The sequence below is a fragment of the Scyliorhinus torazame genome, chromosome 9 (genome assembly GCF_047496885.1).
Source record: "Scyliorhinus torazame isolate Kashiwa2021f chromosome 9, sScyTor2.1, whole genome shotgun sequence".
Classification (NCBI taxonomy): Eukaryota; Metazoa; Chordata; class Chondrichthyes; order Carcharhiniformes; family Scyliorhinidae; genus Scyliorhinus; species Scyliorhinus torazame.
The window spans coordinates 25,106,027-25,132,563 of NC_092715.1; the positions used below are offsets into that span (position 1 = coordinate 25,106,027).

The 26,537-nt window shown below is 48.6% G+C and overlaps 1 protein-coding gene across 1 annotated transcript; it reads left to right on the top strand.

The window, feature by feature from the left end:
• On the top strand, nucleotides 1-26,537 carry LOC140429973 (uncharacterized). The gene is made up of 2 exons (XM_072517558.1): nucleotides 1-489; nucleotides 26,143-26,537. Exons 1-2 carry the CDS (start codon nucleotides 253-255, stop codon nucleotides 26,509-26,511), a joined length of 606 nt encoding a protein of 201 aa, XP_072373659.1. The 5' UTR covers nucleotides 1-252; the 3' UTR covers nucleotides 26,512-26,537.

Consider the following 26,537-nt stretch of genomic DNA (forward strand, 5'->3'; position numbering starts at 1 on the left):
TGCTGTTTCAGGGCAGGTTCCAGCAGCAGGGCACAGAACCAGGTGTAAAAACTCTGCCACATTCATAAAAGGCATCTTACATCTGCGGCACTGGGTTGACATTCAACGTTGAGAGCGGAGCAACAGCAATAATTAGGGCGACGAACGAAACCCTTCGGACAGATTTATTTTCAAGTATCTCCCTCAGGGAAAGGGGGGGGGACCACGCACCAAAGGCTTCCAGGTCAAGCTCCAGCAGTGCCCTGAGGCGAGATGGACAGCCTGGCGAATGATGCTGCTCCTGCTTGCTTGGTTCGAGATGGCCGGCTGCTCCAGGACGAAGACACCGCTTACTCGGTCTCCACCGCCTCGGAGTGCGGGGACAGGGAGGAGTTGAAGACCGGCAGGAGGAGCCTCAACAAGCAGGCGAACAAAGGGAAACCCTGGTGCAAACACGACGCCGCGTACGGTGACGGCGACGGGGTGAAACTCACCAAGAGCAAGAGCAAAGTAAGATCCCACACTGCAGCCCCCCATCAAAGTAATATCAGAAGGAAGATCTTGCATTGATGCCACTGTGTTCCATAAGGCTACATTTTGATCTTTCTATTTGCATGGAACAAATCAATTTTCCAAATTAATGCACTTTTACAGTCACCATTGCGTGAATAAGTGGTTTTGGATGCATGTGAATTGCAACATGTGGCTGTGTAACTGGGGTATTCGGGCCCTGTCCTGGCATTCAGAGAAAAGAATTTGCATTTATACATCAACTTTTATGACCTCCCAAAGTCCTTCCCATCCAATGAAGTGTAGTCAGTGTTGTAATGGGGGAGGCAGTGGTGTAGTGGTACCGTCACTGGACTACCAATCCAGAGACTCAGGATAAGGCTCTGGGGACCAGGGTTCGAATCCCACCAGGGCCGATGAAACCATTGTCAATTGATGTAAAAACCCATCTGCTTCACAAGTGCCCTCTAGCGGGAAGGAAACCTCCTGTTCTGACTTTGGCCTGGCCGACTTCAGACCCACAGCACTTAAATGGTCTACCCTCACTTCTAATGCAATTAGGGGTGGACAATATCATAGCATCATAGAATTTAGGGCGCAGAAGGAGGCCTACTTAAGCCCCACTCCTCCACCCCATCCCCGTAACCCCACCTAACCTTTTTCGGACACTAAGGGCCATTTATCACGGCCAATCCACCTGACCTGCACATCTTTGGACTGCGGGAGGAAACCGGAGCACCCGGAGGAAACCCACGCAGACACGGGGAGAACGTGCAGACTCCGCACAGGCAGTGACCCAAGCCGGGAATCGAACCTGGCACCCTGGAGCTGTGAAGCAACAGTGCTTAACATTGTACTACCGTGCCGCCCTTTTAAAAATATTTTAAAATTTATTTTTGTTAGGCCCCCAAAGCAACCTCCAAAGCCTCCCACCTGAACGCACTATGTGTTCCCCCCCCCCGCCCAGGAAAAGGACACCCCGACCCGACCGCACACACACAAAAATGCCAGTTTGGCACCCTGGCAGTGCCATCTGGGCGCCAACAGGCTGGCACCCAGGTGGCACTGCCAGGGCCCCAGGAAGGCATTGCCAGGGTGCACAGGTGGCACCAGCGGTGCCAGGGTGTCACCCTGCCCAAAGGGTATGCAGCTGGGGGGGCCTTCAATCGCCTGGGAGACCCCCACAAGTGCCATTCTATCTGATCCCCATCTGTGGGAGACCAGGGCTGAGTGGCACTCGCCTGAGGTCTCCAAGGCTGGACCAGCCAGCAACACTCACATTAAATTAATTTTTTTTAAAAATGTAGGAAAGGCACAAACCAATTTCTGCACAGCAAGCACCCAGAGACCGGACCACCTCACCTCATCTCTTCAAAACCTTTGTTGTGTTGGTGGGGAGATAAATATTGTACAGGGCTGCGCTCTTTGGCTGGTGCTGTGGGATTATTACGACCATCCAGAGTTTTAATGTCTCATCGCAAAGATGACAGGGAGTTCTCCCGCCAAGCTGCAACAGAGTGTCAGCCTAGATTGTGTGGTCTAGTGTCCGGCACTGTGCTATGGATCCGCCACATTCTGACGGAGTTATGAGCCGTGGCTGATGCCCGGTGTATGAAAGCCAATGGGACCCCATTGCAAAATTCGAGTTTGTCACAGGTGCAGAATCATAAAATCATAGAATGGTTCTCAATGGTGAGGTAAGAGTGACTGCCTTTGATGTCAAGGCAGCGTTTGACCGAGTATGGCATCAAGGAGCCCGAGCTAAACTGGAGTCAATGGGAATCAGGGAGAAACCTCTCCACTGGTTGGAGTCATACCCGGCACAAAGGAATATGGCTGTGGTGGTTGGAGATCAGTCATCTCAGTCCCCGGACATCACTGCAGGAGTTCCTCAGGGTAGTGCCCTAGGCCCAACAATCTGTTGCTACTTTGTCAATGACCTCCCTTCCATCACAAGGTGAGAATTTGGGATGTTCCCAGATGACTGCACAATGTTCAGCACCATTCGCGACTCCTCAGATAATGAAGCAGTCCATGTCCAAATGCAGCGAGACTTGGACAATATCCAGGCTTGGGCTGACAAGTGGCAAGTAACATTCACACCACACAAGTGCCAGGAAATGACTATCTCCAACAAGAGAGAATCAAACCTTGCTTCAAGGGCCTTGCCGGTTTACGCTGAATCCCCCACTATCAACATCCTGGGGGTTACCATTGACCAGAAAATAGACTGGACCCAGCCACATAAATACTGTGGCTACCAGGGCAGGTCAGAGGCTGGGACTCCTGCAGAGATTAACTCACCTCCTGACCCCTTCAAAGCCTGGCCACCATCTACAAGGCACAAGCCAAGAGTGTAATGGAATATACTCTCCACTTGACTGGATGAGTGCAGCTCCAACAACACTCAAGAAGCTCGACACAATCCAGGACAAAGCAGCCCATTTCATTCGCACCCCTTCCACAAGCATTCACTCCCTCCACCACTGACGCACAGTAGCAGCCGAGTGTACCATCTACAAGATGCACTGCAGGAACTCACCAAGGTTCTTTAGACAGTGCCTTCCAAACCCAAGATTGCTACCATCTAGAAGGGCAAGGGCAGCAGATACCTGGGAACCCACCACCTGGAGGTTCCCCTCCAAGTCACTCACCACCCTGCCTTGGAAATATAGAACATAGAACATACAGTGCAGAAGAAGGCCATTCGATCCATCGGGTCTGCACCGACCCATTTAAGCCCTCACTTCTACCCTATCCCCGTAACCCAATAACCCCTCCTAAATTGTTTTGGACACTAAGGGCAATTTATCATGGCCAATCCACCTAACCTGCACGTCTTTGGACTGTGGGAGGAAACCGGAGCACCCGGAAGAAACCCACGCAGACACGGGGAGAACGTGCAGATTCCGCACAGACAGTGATCCAGCAGGGAATCAAACGTGGCACCCTGGCTACCGTGCGGCCCTATATATATATATCACTATTCCTCCACTGTCGCTGGTGCAAAATCCTAGAATTTGCTCCCTTCCAGCACTGTGGATGTACCTACACCAGGTGGGCTGCAGTGGTTCAAGAAGCCACCTTACCACCACATTTTCAAGTGAATTCAGGATGGACAATGAATGTTGGCCTAGCCAGCAACAACCACATCCCACGAATGAATTAAAAAAGCCCGAAGGTAGCCATTTGGCCCATCATTCCTGTGCTGGTTCATTGAATGAGGTGATCTCCCTGCATTTATCTCATAGCCCTTAAAAATATGCCCCCTTTTCAAAAATAGTTAATGGGATGCAAGCCTTGCCAGTTCGGTCGGTATTTATTACTATCCCTAGTTGCCCTTGAGAGGGCGGTGGTGTGCTACCTTTTTGAACCACTACAATCTGCCTTGTGCAAGTGTACCCACAGTTAGGGAATGGGTTTGGGGCATTTTACTCATCAACAGGGCAGGACCTAGTGATATAGATTTAGAGGAGTGAATTTTGCAGCTTGCCACAGGCGCATTTGAAGGCAGGTGGGTTCGTAAAATAAAACAGGCGGTTAGCCAGGCACCTACCCACCCACTGCCCAACCGTGGGCCTATTGAGACCTTTGTGTGGCCAACTAATGGTCATTTGAAGGCCTCATTCTGCTTCAGCCACTAAATAACCTGCGGCAGGGGAAGACATTGAGGGGAGGCGGTGGCGTAGTGGTATTGACAGGACTAGTAAACCAGAAACCCAGGGTAATGCTCTGGGGTCAAGGGTTCAAATCCCGCCACTGCAGATGGTGAAATTTGATAAAAATCTGGGATTAAAAGTTTAATGATCACCATGAAACCATTGCCGATTGTCGGAAAAACCCATCTGGTTCACTCATGTCCTTCCTTTAGGGAAGGAAATCCGCCGTCCCTACCTGGTCTGGCCCACATGTGACTCCTGACCCACAGCAATGGGGTTGACTCTTAACTTCCCCCTCAAGGGCGATTAGGGATGGGCACCCACTTCCCACGAATAAATAAAAAGCAAACAGGCAGCTTTCACTGGTGGGCTGGTGGGCAGGAAAGGGGGGTTTCCTTTGAGAGGGTCTCCTGCACCCATCAGAGGAATCCCCTAAGATAGTAACCCTTCCCCCCACCACTTTGAGCCACGCCCCGGCCTCTGAAACACGGCCACCCCGCCACCCGTCCCCTGTCTTGCTGGGGTCTTTCAGCCAGGCCTATTCGATGCCCAGCATTCGTCTTCTCTGGCGACTGCTTGAACATAGAACATAGAACATACGGTGCAGAAGGAGGCCATTCGGCACATCGAGTCTGCACCGACCCACATTAAGCCCTCACTTCCACCCTATCCCAATAACCCCTCCTAACCTTTTTTTGGACACTATGGGCAATTTATCATGGCCAATCCACCTAACCTGCATGTCTTTGGACTGTGGGGAGGAAACCGGAGCACCCGGAGGAAACCCACGCACACACGGGGACAACGTGCAAACTCCGCACAGACAGTGACCCAGCAGGGAATCGAACCTGGGACCCTGGCGCTGTGAAGCCACAGTGCTATCCACTTGTGCTACCGTGCTGCTTGTAGTCCCAGCAATGGCCACCATTTCATCCTGGGACTAATAATAATAATCGCTTATTGTCACAAGTCGGCTTCAATGAAGTTACTGTGAGAAGCCCCTCGTCGCCACATTCCGGCGCTTGTTCGGGGAGGCTGGTACGGGAATTGAACCCGCGCTGCTGGCATTGTTCTGCATTACAAGCCAGCTGCTTAGCCCACTGTGCTAAACCAGCCCCTACACACAGTCCCCGCCCTATCAGATTGGCCAGCTGCTCTCTAGGGTGGAGCTTCCTCCCAGATAGAGCGGAGGTGGCACTCTGAAACAATCAAGGCTGTCCCCACCCCCAGGAAAACCCACCCCCAAGTCAGGATGTTATGCGGCCTGGAGGGGAACTTGCAGGCGGATGGTGTCCCCTTGCACCTGCTGCCCATGTCTTTCCAGGTGGTAGAGGTTGCAAGTTTGGAAGGTGCTGTTGTGTGCCGGTGAAGGACAGAGTAAATATTTAAACGGCGGGAGTCAATGCTGATAAAGCGGGGCTGCTCTGTCCTGGATGATGTTGAGTTTCTTGAGTGTTGTTGGGGCTGCACTCGTCCAGGCAAGAGGAGAGTGTTCCATTACGCCCCTGACTTGTGCCTTGTTGATGCCGCTCAGACTTTGGGGAGACAGGAAGTGAGCTCCTGGTTGCAGAATTCCCAATCTGCTCATGTAGCCACTCTATCCACATGGCTGGTCCAGTTCAGTCTGCTTTAATAACCCTTGCAGACAGCACATTCCAGATCATAGAATTACATCGCACAGAAGGAGGCCATTTGACCATAGCATCAGAAGAAATCGGAGCAAGACAAGGCCATTTGGCCCAGCAAGCCTGCTCCGCCATTCAATAAGATCATGGCTGATCTGACTGGGGCCTTAACTCCACTTTCCTGTCTGTCCCGCATATCCCTTCACCCCCTTGTAGATCAAACTGCTGGCAATGCAAGTACAGCCTTCCTTAAACAAGGAGACCAAAGCTGTACACAATACTCCAGGTGTGGTCTCAACAATTCCCTGCACAATTGTAGCAAGACCACCCTGCTTTTATACTTCACCCCCCTGGCAATAAAGTCCAACATTCCATTTGCCTTCCTAATTAGCTGCTGGACCTGCATTCTAACCTCTTGTGAGTCATGCACAAGGGCACCCAGATCCATCTGTATTGCAGCATTCTGCATTCTCTCTTCATTTAAATAATGGAGATGCTTTTACATTCATCCTGCCAAAATGGATAACCTCACATTTTCCCACACCATGCACTATCCGCCAATTTTTTGTCCACTCGCTTAACCTACCCATATCCTTTCACAGACATTTTGTGTCCTCCTCACAGTTTGCTTTCCTACCTATCTTTATATCAGCAAATTGGGCTACAATACAAGTGGTCTCTTCATTTTTAGTCATTAATGTCAATTGTGAATCGTTGAAGCCTCAGCATTGATCCCTGCACTCCATTAGCTACAGTTTGCCAACTTAAAAATGACTTATTTACCCTGACTCTGCTTCCTGTTAGTTATCCAATCCTCTGTCCATGCTAATATGTTACCCCCCCTCACCATGAGATCTTATCTTGTGTGACACCTCTTATGTAACAGCTTATTGGAAATTCACACATCCGCAAAGGATTCTTATAAATTGACCGCACAAGATTTCCCTTTCACAAAACCATGTTGACTCTGCCCGATTGTATTCTGATTTTCTATATGTCCTACTGCTCCAACCTTAATAATAGATTCTGGTATTTTCCCAATGACAGATGTTAGACCAACTGGCTTAGAGATTGCTGCTTTTTCATCTCCCTATTTTCTAGAATAGAGGTATTACATTTGCTATTTTCCAATCTGCTGGGATCTTTCCAGAATCTTGGGAATTTTGTAAGATTGCAACCAATGCATTCACTATTTCAACAATCGCTTCTTTTTAGACCCTAATAAGCAGGCCTTCAAGATCATGGGACTTGTCAGCCTTTAATTACACTAGCTTGCCTAGTACCTTTTCTCCAGTAATAGTGATTCTTTTAATTTTCTCCTTCCCTTTTACATCTTGATATTTTTACTATTCTTGGTTTGCCTTTTATGGCTTCTGTTGTGTATTTATGTTTGTTCCTAGTTGGAACAAGGTCACTTTAAGAGTCTGATCACGTGATGTATTGATGACATCACTAGCCATTTGCGTGGGCAAATGGGCAGTCTGTCCTAACACCCTGTAATCACCTTACCAATAAAGCTCTTGTTTGTTTATACCTTCGTGGTCTGCAAGCCTATCCTTTAAAAATACCACAAAGAACACTGGCGATGAGGAGGTCGGCACCACAATGTCAGACTCCCAGAAAAGTAAAAGAAAATATAGAAAAATCCTCGATCTGTGCACAGATATTCGAAAAGGACTAAGAAGCTAAAATCTTCACGACACCAAAGCTGTTGATGGAGGGGTGCCAAATATCAGTAGCAGCCATCGAAGGAACCAAAATGTAACTGTAGACTTTGGAGGTAACAACATTGAAAAGAAGCTCGCCACATGCTCTGCCCGGAAAGATCTGGAACAGTTGAGGGAGCACTGTGAGTACAAAGTACCTTGCAACAATAGTTTATAACTGGGGTGTATGAAAACCTGGAGGGAAACAGATTGAGCTCAGGGGTACCTTGTTTGAAATGAGAAGCAAAGTAGTGCTAAAAGTTTTGTAACACATCGTGCTTGCGCAAGCCCCTCCCATAATAAAAATGGTGGGAATATTTGGTGCCTTGTAACTGTATGATGAGAACGCCAAGCGGTGCAGCTCATTTACTGAAAGATTTGATTATTTTGTTCAAGCTAACAAAATTGCGGCAGCTGTTGTAGTCCCAACTTTCCTCAGTACAATGGGGGTGGGTGAGAGGAACACTCAACCGCCTGCGATGTCTGGAGCAGCCAGAAAAACCAACCTATGATGAGATTGTGAAGATACTGCAGGGCCACTTCGCACCTAAACCTTTGGTCATCGCCAGGAGACTCAAATTCCACAAGCGTAACCAACAAGAAGGTGAATCAATTACATGAATTGTAGGTACTTTTAAAATATTAGCTGAATACTGTGAATTTGGAGGTGCCTTGAACTACACCATTAAAGACAGACTAGTGCGTGGGTTAAGAAGTGAAGCTATACAAAAAAGGCTGTTCGCAGGAAGAAACTTAAACCTAAAGAATGTTTAGAAGTCACAATAGAACATAGAACATAGAAAATACAGCACAGAACAGGCTGTATTCCACGATGTTGTGCCGAACCTTTGTCCTAGATTAATCATAGATTATCATTGAATTTACAGTGCAGAAGGAGGCCATTCGGCCTCCTGAGTCTGCACCGGCTCTTGGAAAGAGCACCCTACCCAAACTCAACACCTCCACCCAACACCAAGGGCAATTTTGGACACAAAGGGCAATTTAGCATGGCCAATCCACCTACCCTGCACATCTTTGGACTGTGGGAGGAAACCGGAGCACCCGGAGAAAACCCACGCAGACACGGGGAGGATCTCTATGGAATTAACAGCTAAGGAAGCCCAACAATTACGGTTGAGCACTGGAATCCATAAAACGTTGACTGAGACCCGAACACAGATACAGGTTTGAAATTGCCACCGACGTGCAAAAACTGGGCACACAGCAGCCGATTGCTGGAGCAAAGATACAAAATGCAGGAATTGTGGTAAAAAGAGGCACATCGAATGTGGGTGTGGGGGAAAGAAGTACCAAGTTCCAAACAAGAACTCTATAAAAAGCAAGAAACAAGTGTATCCAATGGAAAACCGAATAGAGGGAAAAGGATACATGTGATACAAAAAGAGTGGGCAAAAGGGACCCGAGTCGCAGTCAGATGACGAACTGTCGTTGAATGCAGTGGACACTGTGGGTGCAACAAACCGTTACGGGCTCATTCCTTTACTGGACGGACAGCCATGAAAATGGAGGTGGGTAGTGGAGGAGCAGTTTCGTTGCTAACAGGAAATGTTTACAAAGAGAAACCACCGACAAGTCAGCTTAAAACTGAAAGATAGCACTTAAAACCTGTACCGGGGAAGTGGTTCCTTTGAGGGGCCATATCGATGTAAATATGCAGCTAAACGGACAGACCGCGGACTGCACATCATTGAAGGTAACTATGCAATCTGAATGGGGAGAACATGGCTGGAGAGAATCAAACTAAACTGGGCCGAGGTGAATCACGTGTTGGAGTTCGAAGCAGGTGTACTGAAGATTTTAAAGAAACATGCGGCCTCCTTTAATGAAGAGCTGGCAAGCATTAAATGGATCTCAGTCAAGCCACGGGTTAAGGTAGAAAGCCAAGCAAGATGCTGAAAGGCTAGGTCAATGCCAAACGCCATCAGGCCTAAGGTCGAGGAAGAATTAGAGAGACGGGGATCCTTGAACCTGTTAATGTTAGCAAACCCGGGGTTGAAGGCATGTGTTACGCAAAGACTCGAAGTGTCCGTACAGGCTGATTGTCTCCTCTGGGGCATGAGGGTCACCATTCTGCCATTGTTAAGGAACCAACTTCATGAAGGTCATTGCGGGATAGTAAGGATGGAGGAGATATCCAGGATCTATTTTTGATAGTCAGGGCTCGATAGCAAAATCGAGGAGAAGGTGGGCATTTGTTCGACTTATGGAAAGTTTCAAAACCTGCCGCCACGAGCACCATTACACTCCTGGTAATGGCCAGAAGGGCCATGACATAGGGTTCATGCAGATTACGGCAGATCATTCAACAAACAAAGAACAAAGAAATGTACAGCACAGGAACAGGCCCTTCGGCCCTCCAAGCCCGTGCCGACCATACTGCCCGACTAAACTACAATCTTCTACACTTCCTGGGTCCGTATCCTTCTATTCCCATCCTATTCATATATTTGTCAAGATGCCCCTTAAATGTCCCTATCGTCCCTGCCTCCACTACCTCCTCCGGTAGTGAGTTCCAGGCACCCACTACCCTCTGCGTAAAAAACTTGCCTCGTACATCTACTCTAAACTTTGCCCCTCTCACCTTAAACCTATGCCCCCTAGTAATTGACCCCTCTACCCTGGGGAAAAGCCTCTGACTATCCACTCTGTCTATGCCCCTCATAATTTTGTATACCTCTATCAGGTCGCCCCTCAACCTCCTTCGTTCCAGTGAGAACAAACCGAGTTTATTCAATCGCTCCTCATAGCTTATGCCCTCCATACCAGGCAACATTCTGGTAAATCTCTTCTGCACCCTCTCTAAAGCCTCCACATCCTTCTGGTAGTGTGGCGACCAGAATTGAACACTATACTCCAAGTGTGGCCTAACTAAGGTTCTATACAGCTGCAACATGACTTGCCAATTCTTATACTCAATGCCCCGGCCAATGAAGGCAAGCATGCCGTATGCCTTCTTGACTACCTTCTCCACCTGTGTAGCCCCTTTCAGTGATCTGTGGACCTGTACTCCTAGATCTCTTTGACTTTCAATACTCTTGAGGGTTCTACCATTCACTGTATATTCCCTACCTGCATTAGCCCTTCCAAAATGCATTACCTCACATTTGTCCAGGTTAAACTCCATCTGCCATCTCTCCGCCCAAGTCTCCAGACAATCTAAATCCTGCTGTATCCTCAGACAGTCCTCATCGCTATCCGCAATTCCACCAACCTTTGTGTCGTCTGCAAACTTACTAATCAGACCAGTTACATTTTCCTCCAAATCATTTATATATACTACAAAGAGCAAAGGTCCCAGCACTGATCCCTGTGGAACACCACTGGTCACAGCCCTCCAATTAGAAAAGCATCCCTCCATTGCTACCCTCTGCCTTCTATGGCCTAGCCAGTTCTGTATCCACCTTGCCAGTTCACCCCTGATCCCGTGTGACTTCACCTTTTGTACCAGTCTACCATGAGGGACCTTGTCAAAGGCCTTACTGAAGTCCATATAGACAACATCTACTGCCCTACCTGCATCAATCATCTTAGTGACCTCCTCGAAAAACTCTATCAAGTTAGTGAGACACGACCTCCCCTTCACAAAACCGTGCTGCCGTTCGGAGGGCGAATGTTTCTCATTGTAGTAGACGCGCATTCAACATTGCCTGAAGTCATCATTACATAGATTACATAGAATTTACAGTGCAGAAGGAGGCCATTCGGCCCATGAAATGAAATGAAAATGAAAATCGCTTATTGTCACAAGTAGGTTTCAAATGAAGTTACTGTGAAAAGTCCCTTGTCGCCACATTCCGGCGCCTGTTCGGGGAGGCTGGTATGGGAATTGAACCATGCTGCTAGCCTGCCTTGGTCTGCTTTAAAAGCCAGCTCTTTAGCCCTGTGCTAAACCAGCCCCATCGAGTCTGCACCGGCTCTTGGAAAGAGCATCCTACCCAAGGTCCACACCTGCACCCTATCCCCATAACCCAGTAACCCCACCCAACACTAAGGGCAATTTTGGACACTATGGGCAATTTAGCATGGCCAATCCACCTAACCCGCACATCTTTGGACATTATGAAGACTAAGTCCTCGGAAAGAACAATAGAAAGATTGGGTGAGACCTTTGCAAGATTGGGGTACCCTGAACAACTCGTCAGCATCAATGGGCCACAGTTCATTTCACATGAATTCACAAATTATCTAAAGGGTAAAGGACTCTAACACATCTGCTCCTTAACATCCTGCCTCAAATGAAAAGTTTGGTTCAGACAATGAAACATTCATTGAAGGTAACTCATGAGCGAGGATCATTGTCAATTCCTGATGACATACAGGAATACAACACATTTGGCAACCCAAAGATCTCAGATTACTCACGGTAAAATGTGTTTGATCTGCTGAAGCCGCCTCAGACAAGAGAAATTGTAGAGAGGAAACAACAAAATCATGTTTTGCGACATGAGAACAGGGCTAAATGCCGTGTTTTTCAGGAAGTTCAGGATGTATTGGTAAGGAGCTACACCGCCAGTGAGAAGTGGATACCTGCCATCGTGTTAGCACAGACAGGACCGGTCTCCTACACCATTCAAAACTCAGGGTGATATCATGCGGCGGAGACACGCTGACCAACTTTTAGCAACTAGAACTAGTTTGTCAGAGACAGAGTCAACCGAGAGGAAGACCTGGAGATTCCTGAGAAGCTGACAATAGCAGAAACAACTGTGGAAGACCGTATCTCAGATGAGGACACTTCAACACAAAGCCAACCTCTGAACACCACGTCGACTCCGGTTGAGGCAACTATGGACGATGTCCAAACCAGTCTTAGGATGAGAGGCAGAAAATTTAAAACAGAGTTGAGGAGAAACTACTTCTCCCAAAGGGTTGTGAATCTGTGGAATTCCCCACCCAGAGTGCGGTGGATGCTGGGACAGTGAGTAAATTTAAGGAGGAGTTAGACAGATTTTTAAGTGGTAATGGGTTGAAGGGTTATGGAGAACGGGCAGGACGGTGGAGTTAAGGCCAGGATGAGATCAGCCATGATCGAATGGTGAATACCCGCTGGGCCAAATGGCCTAATTGACCATTGTGTTTATTAATTGTTCACATTGTAAATTCAACGTTAAAGTTATATTGTGTTTCATGGTAGAAACCTATAATATATAAGGGGAGGAAAGTATTGTGTATTCATATTTGTTCTTAGTTCTTAGAACAAAGTCACTTTCAGAGTCTGATCACGTGACGTATTGAAGATATCATCGGGAGGTCTATCCAATAGCCTGTAGAGTAAACACCTTTCCAATAAAGCTCTTGTTTCAACCTTCGCGGTCTGCAAGCCTATCTTTTGAAAATACCACATCTTCTACTGTGAAGACAGATACAAAATACTTGTTGAATGCCTCTACCATTTCCTCATTTCCCATGATGAATGCCCCAGAATCACACTCTAAGGGATGAATACTCACTTTAGCTCCTCTTTTACACTTACATAGTTGCAGAAGACAAGACGGGGGAGATGGTGGTGTGATGTAATTGAGTAATCCAGAGGTCCAGGTTGATGGTCTGGGGACGTGGGTTCGAATTAAATTTAACTATCAAAATCCGGAATAGGAACCTGGAAACAGAGGCCTGATTTTATTGCATTATTATGCTTGGATGAAAAATGTCCCAAGGTGACTCAACTGAAACACAATCAAGACGAGGAGATCGAAAAAAAGATGATGGGCGGGATTGTCCGTTTTGCCGTGATTCTCCGTTTTCCCGGCGCCCGGGGGTTTCACGACGGCGTGGGGCTGCCCCACAATGGGAAACCTCATTGACCGGCCGGCGTAACGGAGCAGCCGGCCGGCCGGTCGGGGCAGAAATGTGGCGCGGCGGGACAGAGAATCCAGCACGATCATCTGAAAGCGTGACCAAGTGCTGAATCGGAGATTGCCTGTTCCAAGTGTTAGCCACGGCTAAGTTGGTTATATTCCTCCCTGAGTCAGAAAGTTCTGGTTTAAATCCCATAAGACCATAAGAAATAGAAGCAGAATTAGGCCACTCGGCCCATTGAGACTGCTTCCCCATTCAATCATGGCTGATATTTTTCTCATCCCCATTCGCCTGCCTTCTCCCCATAACCCCTGATCTCCTTATTAATCAAGAACCTATCGATCTCTGTCTTAAAGACACTCAGTGATTTGGTCTCCACAGCCTTCTGCGGCAAAGAGTTCCACAGATTCACCACCCTCTGGCTGAAGAGATTCCTCCTCATCTCTGTTTTAAAGGATCGTCCCTTTAGTCTGAGATGGTGTCCTCTGCTTCTAGTTTTTCCCACAAGTGGAAACATTCTCTCCACGTTCACTCTACCCAGGGCTTTGTTAAGTAATGAGTTAAGAGTTAAGTAATGCATTAAGAGACAATGCAATTAGTTGTCTCATTTATGTTAAGTATCCAATGATTGACACTGATATGTAAAGGGGCTTCAGGTGGCCCTTGTGGCTGGCGATGTGTAATTAGAGTTTTGTGCAGAGTCTGTTGGAAGAAATAAAAGTGTGTTGGTGAAAAAGGAACAGAATTTTGACTCTTCATACCACAGCATCTAATACGTCTAACAATTGGTAGCAGAGGATGGTTGCTGTGTAAATGTGAAAGGTTGAAAGATACAACTTTTCCAGATCAAACCAAGGAGTGAGTGAAAAAAAAAGAGGGATATATGGCTGAACCCAGGATAAAGATGGCTGGATATGACTATCCTCCCTTATTTTCTGAAAGGGAATCATACGATCAATGGAGAAGTGCAGTAGTTATGTGGACTAAGGTAACTGCCTTGGGAAAGAGAAAACAAGGTATGGCATTGGCTCTTTCTCTACCTCATGACAGTAAAATCCGAAACAAAGTGCTTTCTGAGCTGGAATTGGAAGAGTTAGACTCAGAAGAAGGTCTGGAGACTTTATTACATTATATGGATAAGATACATAAGAAAGATGAATTGTTAAGTGCTTATGAAGCATGGTTGGATTTTGATAAGTTCCGGAAAATAGAGGATTTCTCCATGGAAGACTATATAATGGAATTTGGCAGGCGATATATAAGGCTGCAGAAACACAACCTGGAATTTCCACAGTCTGTGTTGGCCTTTAAATTACTTGACTGCGCTAGAGTGAGCAATATGGATACGTTCCTGGATTTGACAGGAGTTCAGTTTGCGGATGAGGATACCTTATTCGATCAGATGACAAAAGCTTTGAAGAAGTTTCTGGGGAAACATTCGATTCCGATGGCTCTGAAGACCCAAATAGGTCAGCCTGCTATAAAGCAGAATATGGAAGATACACTACTAACAGGATGGCCAAATTGTACGGCTACAATCAGGGCCCAAGACTATAGAAGGAGATCGAGACAAGGAAATTATGAAGACAGAAACCCAGTTAGAACGTACAATAGGAAGATGAACCCCAGAAATGCACGGGGCATGATAAATCGATGTTTTCGATGTGACTCTCAATACCATTATGTCTTCAACTGTCCAAAACGTTATGATAGAGTATTTGAAGCGACACATGACACGGAAGAGTCAGAAGAGGAAAAAGATAGTGTTCAGAGAGAAGACATTGTCCTATTAACAAGCAGTTTTATGCCGGTAATGAGGGTGTTGGTTGCAGAATCCTTCAGTTGTGCTGTATTGGACAGTGGCTGCATATCTACTGTGTGTGGAATTGACTGGTTAAAATGTTACCTGGACTCCTTGAATGCTGAAAGTCATAACAAGATTAAGGAATTTGAAAGTTCCACAAGTTTCAGGTTTGGGGATGATAATACTCTGAAGTCGCTGAAAAGCGTGGTGATCCTTTGCAATATTGCCGAGTGAATCATTTCATTAGCACGGATGTTGTATCAAGTGAGATACCTTTGCTTCTGATCAGACCGTCGATGAAGAAAGCACACATCAAACTGGATATGGAACAGGATAAGGCAACAGTTTTTGGAAAGACGGTGGACTTACAATTTACACAGTCGGGACACTATTGTATTCCATTACTGACAAATAATATTTCAAGTAGAGTGGTTAAGGATATGTTAATGGCAGTTGAAAATGGGACTTTCGCTGATAAAAAGCTTGTTGTATTAAAACTGCATAGGCAATTTGCACATCCGTCTCCTCGGAGGCTGAAAAATGTATTAAAGGATGCAGGGGTAAGGGATGTAGGCTATACTAAACTGATAGAACAGGTTAGTGATTGCTGTGAAGTTTGTAGGAAGTACAGAAGGACACCAGCACGACCGATAGTAACCCTACCTTTGGCCAGGGATTTTAACGACGTTGTGGCTATGGACCTTAAGATCTGGGATACGGTCATTTTTCCGAAAAGACAACTACCAAAAGTTGGTACAAAAGTGACATACTTGCCTGAAGGGTCTAGTCAATGGAAGGATGCAACTGTTATTAGTAGAGCAGGGGAAGCCACTGGAAAGTATAAACATTGGTTGAATGTACAGCATTCAGGGGAGGGAGTTAAGACAATAGATTGGGACCACGAAGATCAAAAATGGAGGGCACAGCAACGCAGTGCCAGTTCAGATAGTTCTTTGGATAGTGAACAGGTCCGCAGGAAAAGGTCGAGAACTATTGAAAGGACATCCCACAGCAGAAGGGAAAGATCAAGCAGCAGCAGTACAGAACAAGATACCAGGTGGGAGCGGGACGTAGTTTATCAAGGTCTCGGAACATGAGTATGACTACGAATACTAATAGGAGTAGAAGCCCACATGCACGTGAGATTTTGGTGGCTTCCAATAAGTTATATGAAAAGTTATCAAAGATGCTAAACAGCAAGAACTGCGTAGTTGGAGTGAATTTGGGGTATACAGGGAAGTACTGGATAGGGGACAAAGAGCTCTATCCCACAGATGGATTTGGATGGAAAAAGTTCTTCCGGATGGAACTTATAAGGAAAAGGCCAGGCTTGTGGCAAGGGGATTTAAAGAGAGCTTAGAAGATCAGGATTTAAGGGGAGATTCCCCTCCAGCAGGGAAGATTAATTTTAAAGAACTTCTTGGCTTTATTAGCCACAAAGGCATGGGAATGCAAATCTATAGATATAAAAGCTGCCTTTTTGCAGGGGCATCAGCTCCAGAGAGACATTTTTCTCCGTCCTCCTAAAGAGGCAGCTAACACAGAAGGGGTACTCTGGAAGTTGAACAAATGTGTATATGGTTTAAATGTTGCATCTAGAGTCTGGTGTTTTTCGGTAAGGTCAGTTTTGTTAAAGTTAGGCTGTTACCAGTTGAAAGTAGATCCGATAATGTTTTACTGGCACTATAAAGGGAACCTTTCTGACGTCTTTATGGTGCATGTCAAATAATTTTTGTGGGGTGGGACTAGTGATTTTGAAGCTTTTGTAATCTCTGGTTTGAGGAAAGAATTCAGGGTCGGAAGTCAGGCTTCCGGTGCATTTAAATATGTTGGACTGGAAATCGGACAGACTAAGTTAGGGGCAACTTTATTTGGAAAGCATCAGCCCAATAGCAATTAGTCATGGCCAGGTTTCACAAAAAGATGCAATGGTTTCAAAGATGGAAAAAGAGCAACTGCGAAGTTTAATTGGGCAACTGAATTGGTTAGGTAGACAGACTAGACCGGACGTGAGTTTTGCTGTCTTAGAGTTGAGTACAAAAATGAATGATCCCAAAATGGAAGACATAAAAAGAGCAAATAAAGCGTTTGGCCAAACTAAAAATGCAGGAGTATGTTTTGAGGTTCCTGGTTTTAGGTGACCGTAGGCATTTGAAACTCATAGTTTATAGTGATGCGTCCTATGCAAATCAAGCACAGGAGGTTTTATAATTTTCCTCTTGGGGGACAATGGTAAATGTTGCCCTCTTGTGTGGGAAACAAAGAAAATAAAGAAAGTGGTCAAAAGCACTTTGGCTGTTGAGACGTTAAGGTTTGTAGAGGCGGTGGATATGGCCTTTTATATATCTCAGATATTGACAGAAATTTAACTTTTGGATATTGTTAATGAAGGCCGCCTGTTTCTGTGACTTGTTTTTTTTTCTTCGAAAAATGAAAAAAGAAAGAAGGGAGGACATCATGTGTGTGTTTTTGAGTTTCTTGAAATTTTGTTTTCACCTAATTATTCTTTTTTCTCCAAGGAAGGGGAGACTGTTAAGTAATGGGTTAAGAGTTAAGTAATGCATTAAGAGACATTGCAATTAGTTGTCTCATTTATGTTAAGTATCCAATGATTGACACTGATATGTAAAGAGGCTTCAGGTGGCCTTTGCGGCTGTTGATGTGTAATTAGAGTTTTGTGCAGAGTCTGTTGGGAGAAATAAAAGTGTGTTGGTGAAAAAGGAACAGAATTTTGACTCTTCATAGCACAACATCTAATACATCTAACAGGCTTGAGTGCAGAAATATATGCCGACACTCCTGTGCAGCACTGAGGAAGCCCTGCACTGTCGGAGGTGCCACCGTTTGGATGAGATGCTAACCTGAAGACCCATCTGTCTGCTTAAATGAACGTAAAAGATCCTATTGCACTACTTTGAAGAAGAACTTGTGTCCTGACCAATACTCACCCCTTCAGCAACATCACAAAAATCAACTGATAATCTGGTCATTATTGTATTTCTGTTTGTAGGGGCTGGCTGTGCACAAATTGATGGCTGCGTTTCCTCAATTACAATGGTGACTACACTTTGAAAGTACTTCATTGACTGTAATCTGCATTGAGACTTCTGAAAGGCGCTATATAAATGCAAGTCTTCCTTTTCTGTACGATTGTCTTCTTTTTAGCCATTCCCTTGGAGTCGAGCATGACTTAAGGATGATTGTATGTGGATTCTAAAAAGTGAGGTGTGGAGGCAGAGGCGATTTAAAAAAAATTCATTTATGGGATGTGGGTGTCGCTGGTTAGGCCGGCATTTATTGCCCACCCCTAATTGCTCTTCAGAAGGTGCTGGTGAATTGCCTTCTTGAAATGATGCAGTCCTTGAGGTGTAGGTACACCCACTGTGCTGTTAGGGAGGGCATTCCAGGACTTTGTCCCAGCGGCAGTGAAGGAGCGGTGATATATTTCCAAATCAGGGCGGTGAGTGACTTGGAATCAACCTCCAGGTGGTGGGGTTGCCAGGTATCTGCTGCTCTTGTCCTTCTTTGGAAGGTGCTGTCTAAGGAACCTTGGTGGGTTACTGCAGTGCATCTTGTGGATGCCACTGTTTGTCGGTGGTGGAGGGTTTGAATGTTTGTGGAAGGGGGAGAAATCAAGCGGGCTGCTTTGTCCTGGATGGTGTTGAGCTTTGAGTGTTGTTGGAACTGCACTCATCCAGGCAAGTGGAGAATATTCAATTACACTCCTGACTTGTGCCTTTTAGATGGTGGACAGACTTGAATGAAATGAAATGAAAATCGCTTATTGTCACAAGTAGGTTTCAATGAAGTTACTGTGAAAAGCCCCTAGTCGCCACATTCCGGCGCCTGTTCGGGGAGGCTGGTACGGGAATTGAACCGTGCTGCTGGCCTGCCTTGGTCTGCTTTAAAAGCCAGTGATTTAGCCCAGTGTGCTAAACCAGCCCCAGCCCCAACTTTGGAGGGGTCAGGAGGTGACTAATCACCGTAGGATCCCAAGCCTAAGGAAGGGCCCCCAGAGTATGGGAATGTGGTAGTCTGTGTAGAGGTATTACGGTACCTGGTAATGCTGGAACACCATTGGTAGATATTGTATGTTTCCTATTGGTCAAGCTGTATGGTAGCTCCGTCCTGTATGGCGGGGTATAAGAGCCCGTGCCGCCCCAGCAGCCTTCATTCTGTACCTGAGCTGCTGGGGGAAACATCTAGCTTATTAAAGCCTTCAGTTGGACTACAACCTTGCTTTAGTGGTCATTGATCGTGCATCAATTTAATAAGCTAGATTTTAAAGGATGGAGCTCCGAATCAAGCCGGAGTGTCCGCAACTCAGCCCCCACGCGACGAACTCAGTGGTAATCTTCAAGCACTGGCTGGCCTGTTTTAAAGGCTATCTCGGAACGGCCAAAAATACACCCACGGGAGAACAGAAATTGCAAGTCCTGCACTCGAGGGTGAGCCCGGAAATTTACACCCTCATCGAGGACGCGGATGACTTTGATGCAGCAATGGAACTGCTAAAAGGACATTATATTCGCCCGGTAAAACAGGTCTACGCCCGACATCTGCTAGCAAGGAGGCGACAAATCCCTGGGGAATCGGTGGAAGAATTCTACCGTGCGCTCCTGGTGTTGGGGAGAAACTGCAGCTGCCCGCAAGTTTCGGCGAGCGACCACACAGAACCCTTGATCCGGGGCGCTTTCGTGGCAGGTATGCTGTCCTCCCAAATCCACCAGCGATTGCTGGAAAAAGACACCCAAGGCCTCAAGGAGGCACAGGCCCTTGCAGGCTCCCTGGATGTGGCCTCCAGAAACGCCCGCGCTTACGTTCCCGACCGCGCGCATGGAACCCCTCCGCAGCCGACCCCGAGACATCCCCCATCCCCCCACAAGCTTGTGCTGCAAGGCGGCCTGGCAACCCAGGGGGGCCCCACTGCTACTTTTGCGGGCAGGCCAAGCACCCCCGGCAGCACTGCCTGGCCCGCGCATTCACCTGCAAGGGATGCGGTAAAAAGGGCCACTTCGTGGTGGTATGCCAGGCCCGTGCGATCGCCGCGGTCTCCGGCAGCGAATGCGGACTGCCACCTCAAACCTCTCCACGGTCCCCGTGCGGCCAGCGGGCGCCACCATTTTCCTCCTCCAGGGCCACGTGCAGCCCCCCGGGAGCCGCCATCTTGTCCCGCGAATGCCACGTTCGATGGATGGGCGCCGCCATTTTGTGCACCTCCAGCCATGTGCGACCAATGGGAGCCGCCATCTTGGATGGACTCCCAGGACCCCAGCTCGGCTGACCGCACACCGCCGAAGAGAACACTCAACTGCTGCGATTAGCCTCGGTGACCCTGGACCAGTCCCGGCCTCGTACACTCTCAACTGCTACAACAACAGTACGGGCATGAGACGTCCTGCTTAATCGACTCTGGGAGCACGGAGAGCTTCATACACCCCGACACGGTAAGGTGCTGTTCTCTCCTCGTCCACACTGTTAATCAAAAAATCTCCCTGGCCTCCGGTTCCCACTCAGTAGAGAAAAAGGGGTTTTGTGTAGCAAACCTCACAGTCCAGGGAAGGGAGTTTAAAAATTACCGGCTCTACGTCCTTCCCCACCTCTGTGCAGCCACACTCCTAGGTTTAGACTTCCAGTGTAATCTCCAAAGTCTAACTTTCAAGTTTGGCGGCCCTATACCCCCCCCTCACAGTCTGCGGCCTCGCGATGCTCACGGTCGATCCGCCTTCCCTGTTTGCGAACCTCACCCCGGATTGCAAACCCGTCGCCACCAGGAGCAGACGGTACAGTGCCCAGGATCGGATCTTTATTAGGTCAGAGGTCCAAAGGCTACTGAGGGAAGGAGTCATCGAAGCGAGCAACAGTCCCTGGAGAGCTCAAGTAGTGGTGGTAAAGACCGGGGAGAAGCATAGGATGGCCATCGACTACAGTCAGACCATCAACAGGTTTACGTAGCTGGACGCGTACCCTCTCCCCCGCATATCCGACCTGGTAAACAGGATCGTGCATTACAAGGTCTTCTCCACGGTGGATCTCAAGTCCGCCTACCACCAGCTCCCCATCCGCACTAGTGACCGCAAATACACTGCCTTCGAGGCAGATGGGCGGCTCTATCACTTTTTAAGGGTTCCCTTCGGTGTCACCAACGGGGTCTCAGTCTTCCAGCGCGAGATAGACCGAATGGTTGACCGGTACGGTTTACGGGCAACGTTCCCGTATCTCGATAATGTCACCATCTGCGGCCACGACCAGCAGGACCACGACACCAACCTCTGAAAATTCCTCCAGACCGCAAAGATCTTTAACCTTACATATAACAAGGATAAATGCGTGTTTAGCACCGACCGCCTAGCCATCCTCGGCTACGTAGTGCGAAATGGAGTTATAGGCCCCGACCCTGAACGCATGCGCCCCCTTATGGTGTTCCCCCTCCCTCACTGCTCCAATGCCCTGAAGCACTGCCTAGGGTTTTTCAGCTACTACACCCAGTGGGTCCCCAACTATGCGGACAAGGCCCGTCCCCTGATCCAATACACAGCTTTTCCCCTGTCGATAGAGGACCACCAGGCCTACAGCCGCATCAAAGCAGACATTGCAAAGGCCACGATGCACGACATCGACGAGTCCCTTCCCTTCCAGGTCAAGAGTGACGCGTCCGACGTAGCTCTGGCGGCCACCCTCAGCCAAGCGGGCAGACCCGTGGCCTTCTTCTCACGTACCCACCATGCTTCTGAAATCCGCCACTGCTCAGTTGAAAAGGAGGCCCAGGCCATAGTAGAAGCTGTGCGACATTGGAGGCATTACCTGGCCGGCAGGAGATTCACTCTCCTCACTGACCAACGGTCGGTTGCCTTCATGTTCGATAATGCACAGCGGAGCAAAATAAAAAAGGATAAGACCTTGTGGTGGAGGATTGAACTCTCCATCTACAATTATGAGATCTTGTATCGTCCCGGGAAGCTAAATGAGCCTCCTGATGCCCTGTCCCGCGGCACATGTGCCAACGCACAAGTGGACCGCCTCCGAGCCCTCCACGGGGACCTCTGCCACCCGGGGGTCACTCGCTTTTCCCATTTTATCAAGACCCGCAACCTGCCCTACTCCGTCGAGGAAGTCAGGACAGCCACCAGGGACTGCCAAATCTGCGTGCAGTGCAAACCGCACTTCTACCGGCCAGAGAAAGCGCACCTGATAAAGGCTCCCCGTCCCTTTGAACGCCTCAGCATGGACTTCAAAGGCCCCTTCCCCTCCACCGACCGCAACACGTACTTCCTGAACGTGATTGATGAGTACTCCTGGTTCCCATTCGCCATCCCCTGCCCCGACATGACCGCAACCACCGTCATCAAGGCCCTCCATAGCATCTTTGCACTGTTCGGGTTCCCCACTTACATACATAGTGATAGGGGGTCCTCCTTTATAAGTGATGAACTGCGTCAATTCCTGCTCAGCAAGGGCATTGCCTCGAGCAGGACGACCAGTTACAACCCCCGGGGTAATGGACAGGTAGTGAGGGAGAACGGAACGGCCTGGAAGACCGTCCTACTGGCCCTACGGTCCAGGGAACTCCCAGTCTCCCGCTGGCAGGAAGTCCTCCCGGATGCCCTCCACTCCACCTGGTCACTGCTTTGTACCACAACCAACCAAACACCTCACAAACGTCTCCTTGTCTTCCCCAGGAGGTTCTCCTCTGAGACCTCGCTCCCGACCTGGCTGGTAGCACCCGGACCCATCCTGCTCCGAAAACACGTGCGGGCGCACAAGTCGGACCCGTTGGTCGAGAAGGTCCATCTTCTCCACGTTAACCCCTAGTACGCCTGCGTGGCGTACCCCGACGGTCGACAAGATATGGTCTCCCTATGAGACCTGGTGCCCGCCGGTTCCCCATGCACACTCCAGCCACCAGTCCCACCCTCCCTCCCACCAGTGCACCTTACAGGAGGATCGGTCCTTCCGGTGGCCCCCCCCACCCACCGACCCACCCCGCAGACGCTCCCTTCCCAGGTCAACCGTTTTCCCCATCAGCGCCGTCTAGGGGTGTCGGAGCTGCCACAGAGATCGAGGCCACACTCCCGGAGTCACAGACGCCCGAGCCTCCACCGGAGTCACAACCGATGCTTTGACGATCACAGAGGACAACCAGGGCCCCCGATCGACTGATTGCTTCATTTTAAAATGTATAGTTAATTATGAATCATAAATTGTAAATAGTAAATAGAATTGTAAATAGTTACAAAACGCTGTACGGAGGTATTACAGTACCTCCATAACTATAACTTCTACCATGTTACCATGTTGTAATATCAAGCCACCACCCCCGCCGGACTCTTTTTTTAACAGGGGGTGAATGTGGTAGTCTGTGTAGAGGTATTACGGTACTTGGTAATGCTGGAACACCATTGGTAGATATTGTATGTTTCCTATTGGTCAAGCTGTATGGTAGCTCCGCCCTACAAGGCGGGGTATGAGAGCCCGTGCCGCCCCAGCAGCCTTCATTCTGTACCTGAGCTTCTGGGGGAAACTTCTACCTTATTAAAGCCTTCAGTTGGACTACAAACTCACTTTAGTGGTCATTGATCATGCATCAGGAACCTTCTCGGCTGAAGGCATGACCACCAATGGTCGGGTGAAGGCAATGGGTTCCTGCACAAGTGGCCAGAACTGGACTTGCTCTAAAATCTCAACTGGTGATCGAATTCCGGGATATGGACAGTCTGGTTCAGTCTTAGACAATGGCTGAAATTTACTCCCCCTACCCACTGGCCAGCTGCGAGCCTTTGAAATCCCTGTTCAGAGGGGCGCGAAGGGCTGGAAAATTCTGGCCAATGACTGGGGAAAGGGATGAAGTCGGTGGGGAGGATACTGAGTTTGTGGCAGGTTTAGAATTTCAAAGCTTCAGCCCTCCCAATGGTTAATTGGAGGACATTTCAGCTCATTCAGCAACTCGGAGAGTCAGTGGGTGCAATCTAATGGAAAGTGCCTTTTGTGGTAGGTTTTGCTGGGCCTTTCTCATCAGCTCTTGTCAGTGAGTTCTCCACTGCTATCTAACCACACCTAGTCACCTTTTTGGGCCCTGGGGCGTTTCTCCCCGGTTCAGCCCACACTTAGAATTATTTTCATCATTGGGGAGCTGAACTTTCTGGCCAGACCGGCTCCTCAGAGATCAGGCCGCCATTTTGAAAGGGTGACCTGATCTCTAAGTGAGCTTCTGGGTCCCCTACACCCCACATCCATGGGCAAAGTCACCCCCCCACAGGCATGGGAATTAACCACCCCTCCCAACTGATGACACCCTGCTATGAGGTCCCTGGGGTCCTCCCTCTTCGGCCCCCCCCCCCCCACATCTCCTTACAGCCCCCACCCCTCCAGGCCCCCCACCCTTCTACCTCCTCAACCTCCCAGAGGCCCCGTTCTTACCTGCCCTGCACTAGCCCCACCCTTCATACACCTTCTTTCATGGGCATGGCCGCTCTCAGGCCCTGATCCTCAGCAGTGCCACTCTGGCCCCCGGGCATCCTCGCAGTGCCACCCGGCACCCTGGCAGTGCTAGGGTGGCAGTGCCAAGGTGCCAGCCTGGCAGTGTCAAGGTGCCCACATTCCAGGAGGAATTCCAGGGACCACTCTGCCTAAACCAGACCACTCAGGGGCCTGGGATACCTCCCGGGTGCCGTTCTATTTGTGTGAAGCGGTACTGAACAGTGCCCAACTAGGGTTTCCCTGGGGAGCCAGTAGATCCCAGGTGAGCTCGCTGAAGTAGGTTTGAAACTGACTTAAGTGAGTGCTTCTTGGCCAAACGCATTGTGGACGGGATCCTCTGGGTGGATCTCCCGAGATGTGCTAGGCACCGGGAAGCCCGCGGAGGCTTCACCCCGGCATCTACCGGCCGCGCTCCTGGTCGAGGGCGAAGCGGCCGGCAGATCGCGCCCAATGTAGTGATGTAGTTCAACATTTAATTTGCCTTGTTAATTGCACCTTCACAGTGATTGGCCATGTTTAACGGCAGGCCTTTATCCATCTCATCATCCGAAACAGTTGTTAATTTTTCTCTTTTAATGTGCTGTACCCTTGCATTGACACCCATCTCCCACTGTTCCCTGATCACGGACGTTGATATGGTAGAGAGACAGAGAGAACTATTCCTCTGGCGAGGCCGTCAGGAACAAGAGGTCATAACCTTATAATTAGAGCTATCGGTCATTCACAGGTGATGTCAGGAAGCATTCCTCACATAAAGGACAGTGGGAATCTGGAGCTCTCCTTGAAAGTCCGTTGAGGTTGGGCGTCAATTAAAAATTTGGGATCTGAGATCGATGGACGTTTGGTCGGACGGTTATTCCAGGATATGGAACAAAGAGCAAATGGAGTTGAGATACAGATCACAGAGTTTTTCCAGAATGAGCCCATTCGGCCCATCATATCTGTACTAGCTCTCTGCAGGAGTAATTTCCCGCGTGCCACTGCCCTGCCTTCTCTCCATAACCATTCCCACTTTTCCATTTTGGTTATCAATCCAATTGATTGCCTAGATTGAACCTACCTACACCACACTCTCAGGCAGAGCCTTCCAGTCCCTAACCACTCGCTGAGTGAAGATTCTCCTCCTGTCACCATTGCATCTTTCGGCAGTTACCCTAAATCTGTGACCTCTTGTTCTCGATCCATCCACCAATGGGAATAGTTTCTTCCTATCGACTCTGTCCAGGCCCTTGTGATTTTGAATACGCTTATCAGGTTTCCTCCCAACCTTTTCTTCTGCGAGGAGGACAATCCTAACTTCTCCGATCTGCAGGTAACTGAGGTTCCTCACCCCTGGGACCCGAGCAGCCATGATCTAATTGAATGGTGGAAGAGGCTTGAGGAATTGAATAGCCTCCTCCTGTCCCTACGCGCTAGAGGTAGAGAACACCGAAGTATCTTGTGCACGGTTGTACTTGAGTAGTCTATACCTACACAGCCTGTGCACTGCTGTACGCTCGGGGCCAAGGTCTCTCTCTGAAGAGCTGAAATACTGACTGCCGGCCTCTTTTGTCATTTGCCAGACGCACCTCTCCAAGCCGTACCTGAAGAGGCCGGAGAAAGCCAAGAGCCGGAAGAAGGTGGTGGCCGCCAGGAGGAAGTACCACCGCCGGACCCCCAAGCAGAAATGGAACACCAGCTCAGCCAGCGACGAGGACGGCGACAGCCTGGGTTTCAGGCACCGGCGGCCAAACGCTTCCAAGTTCAGCAAGATCGGCCCCAACTCCTGCGTGTTCCTGCCTGTGCCGGAGGACATGTTCATTGAGGACATGCTGTCCGACAACCCACAGTACAGAAGTAACTCGCAGCTCAAGTCTGTGGAGTACTGGAGCAGTGTTGCTGCTGAATTGCCTCCCTATCTAGGTCCGTGGAGACCAAGAAGATATTATTGATGAGATTTTTATTGGACGAAAATAGG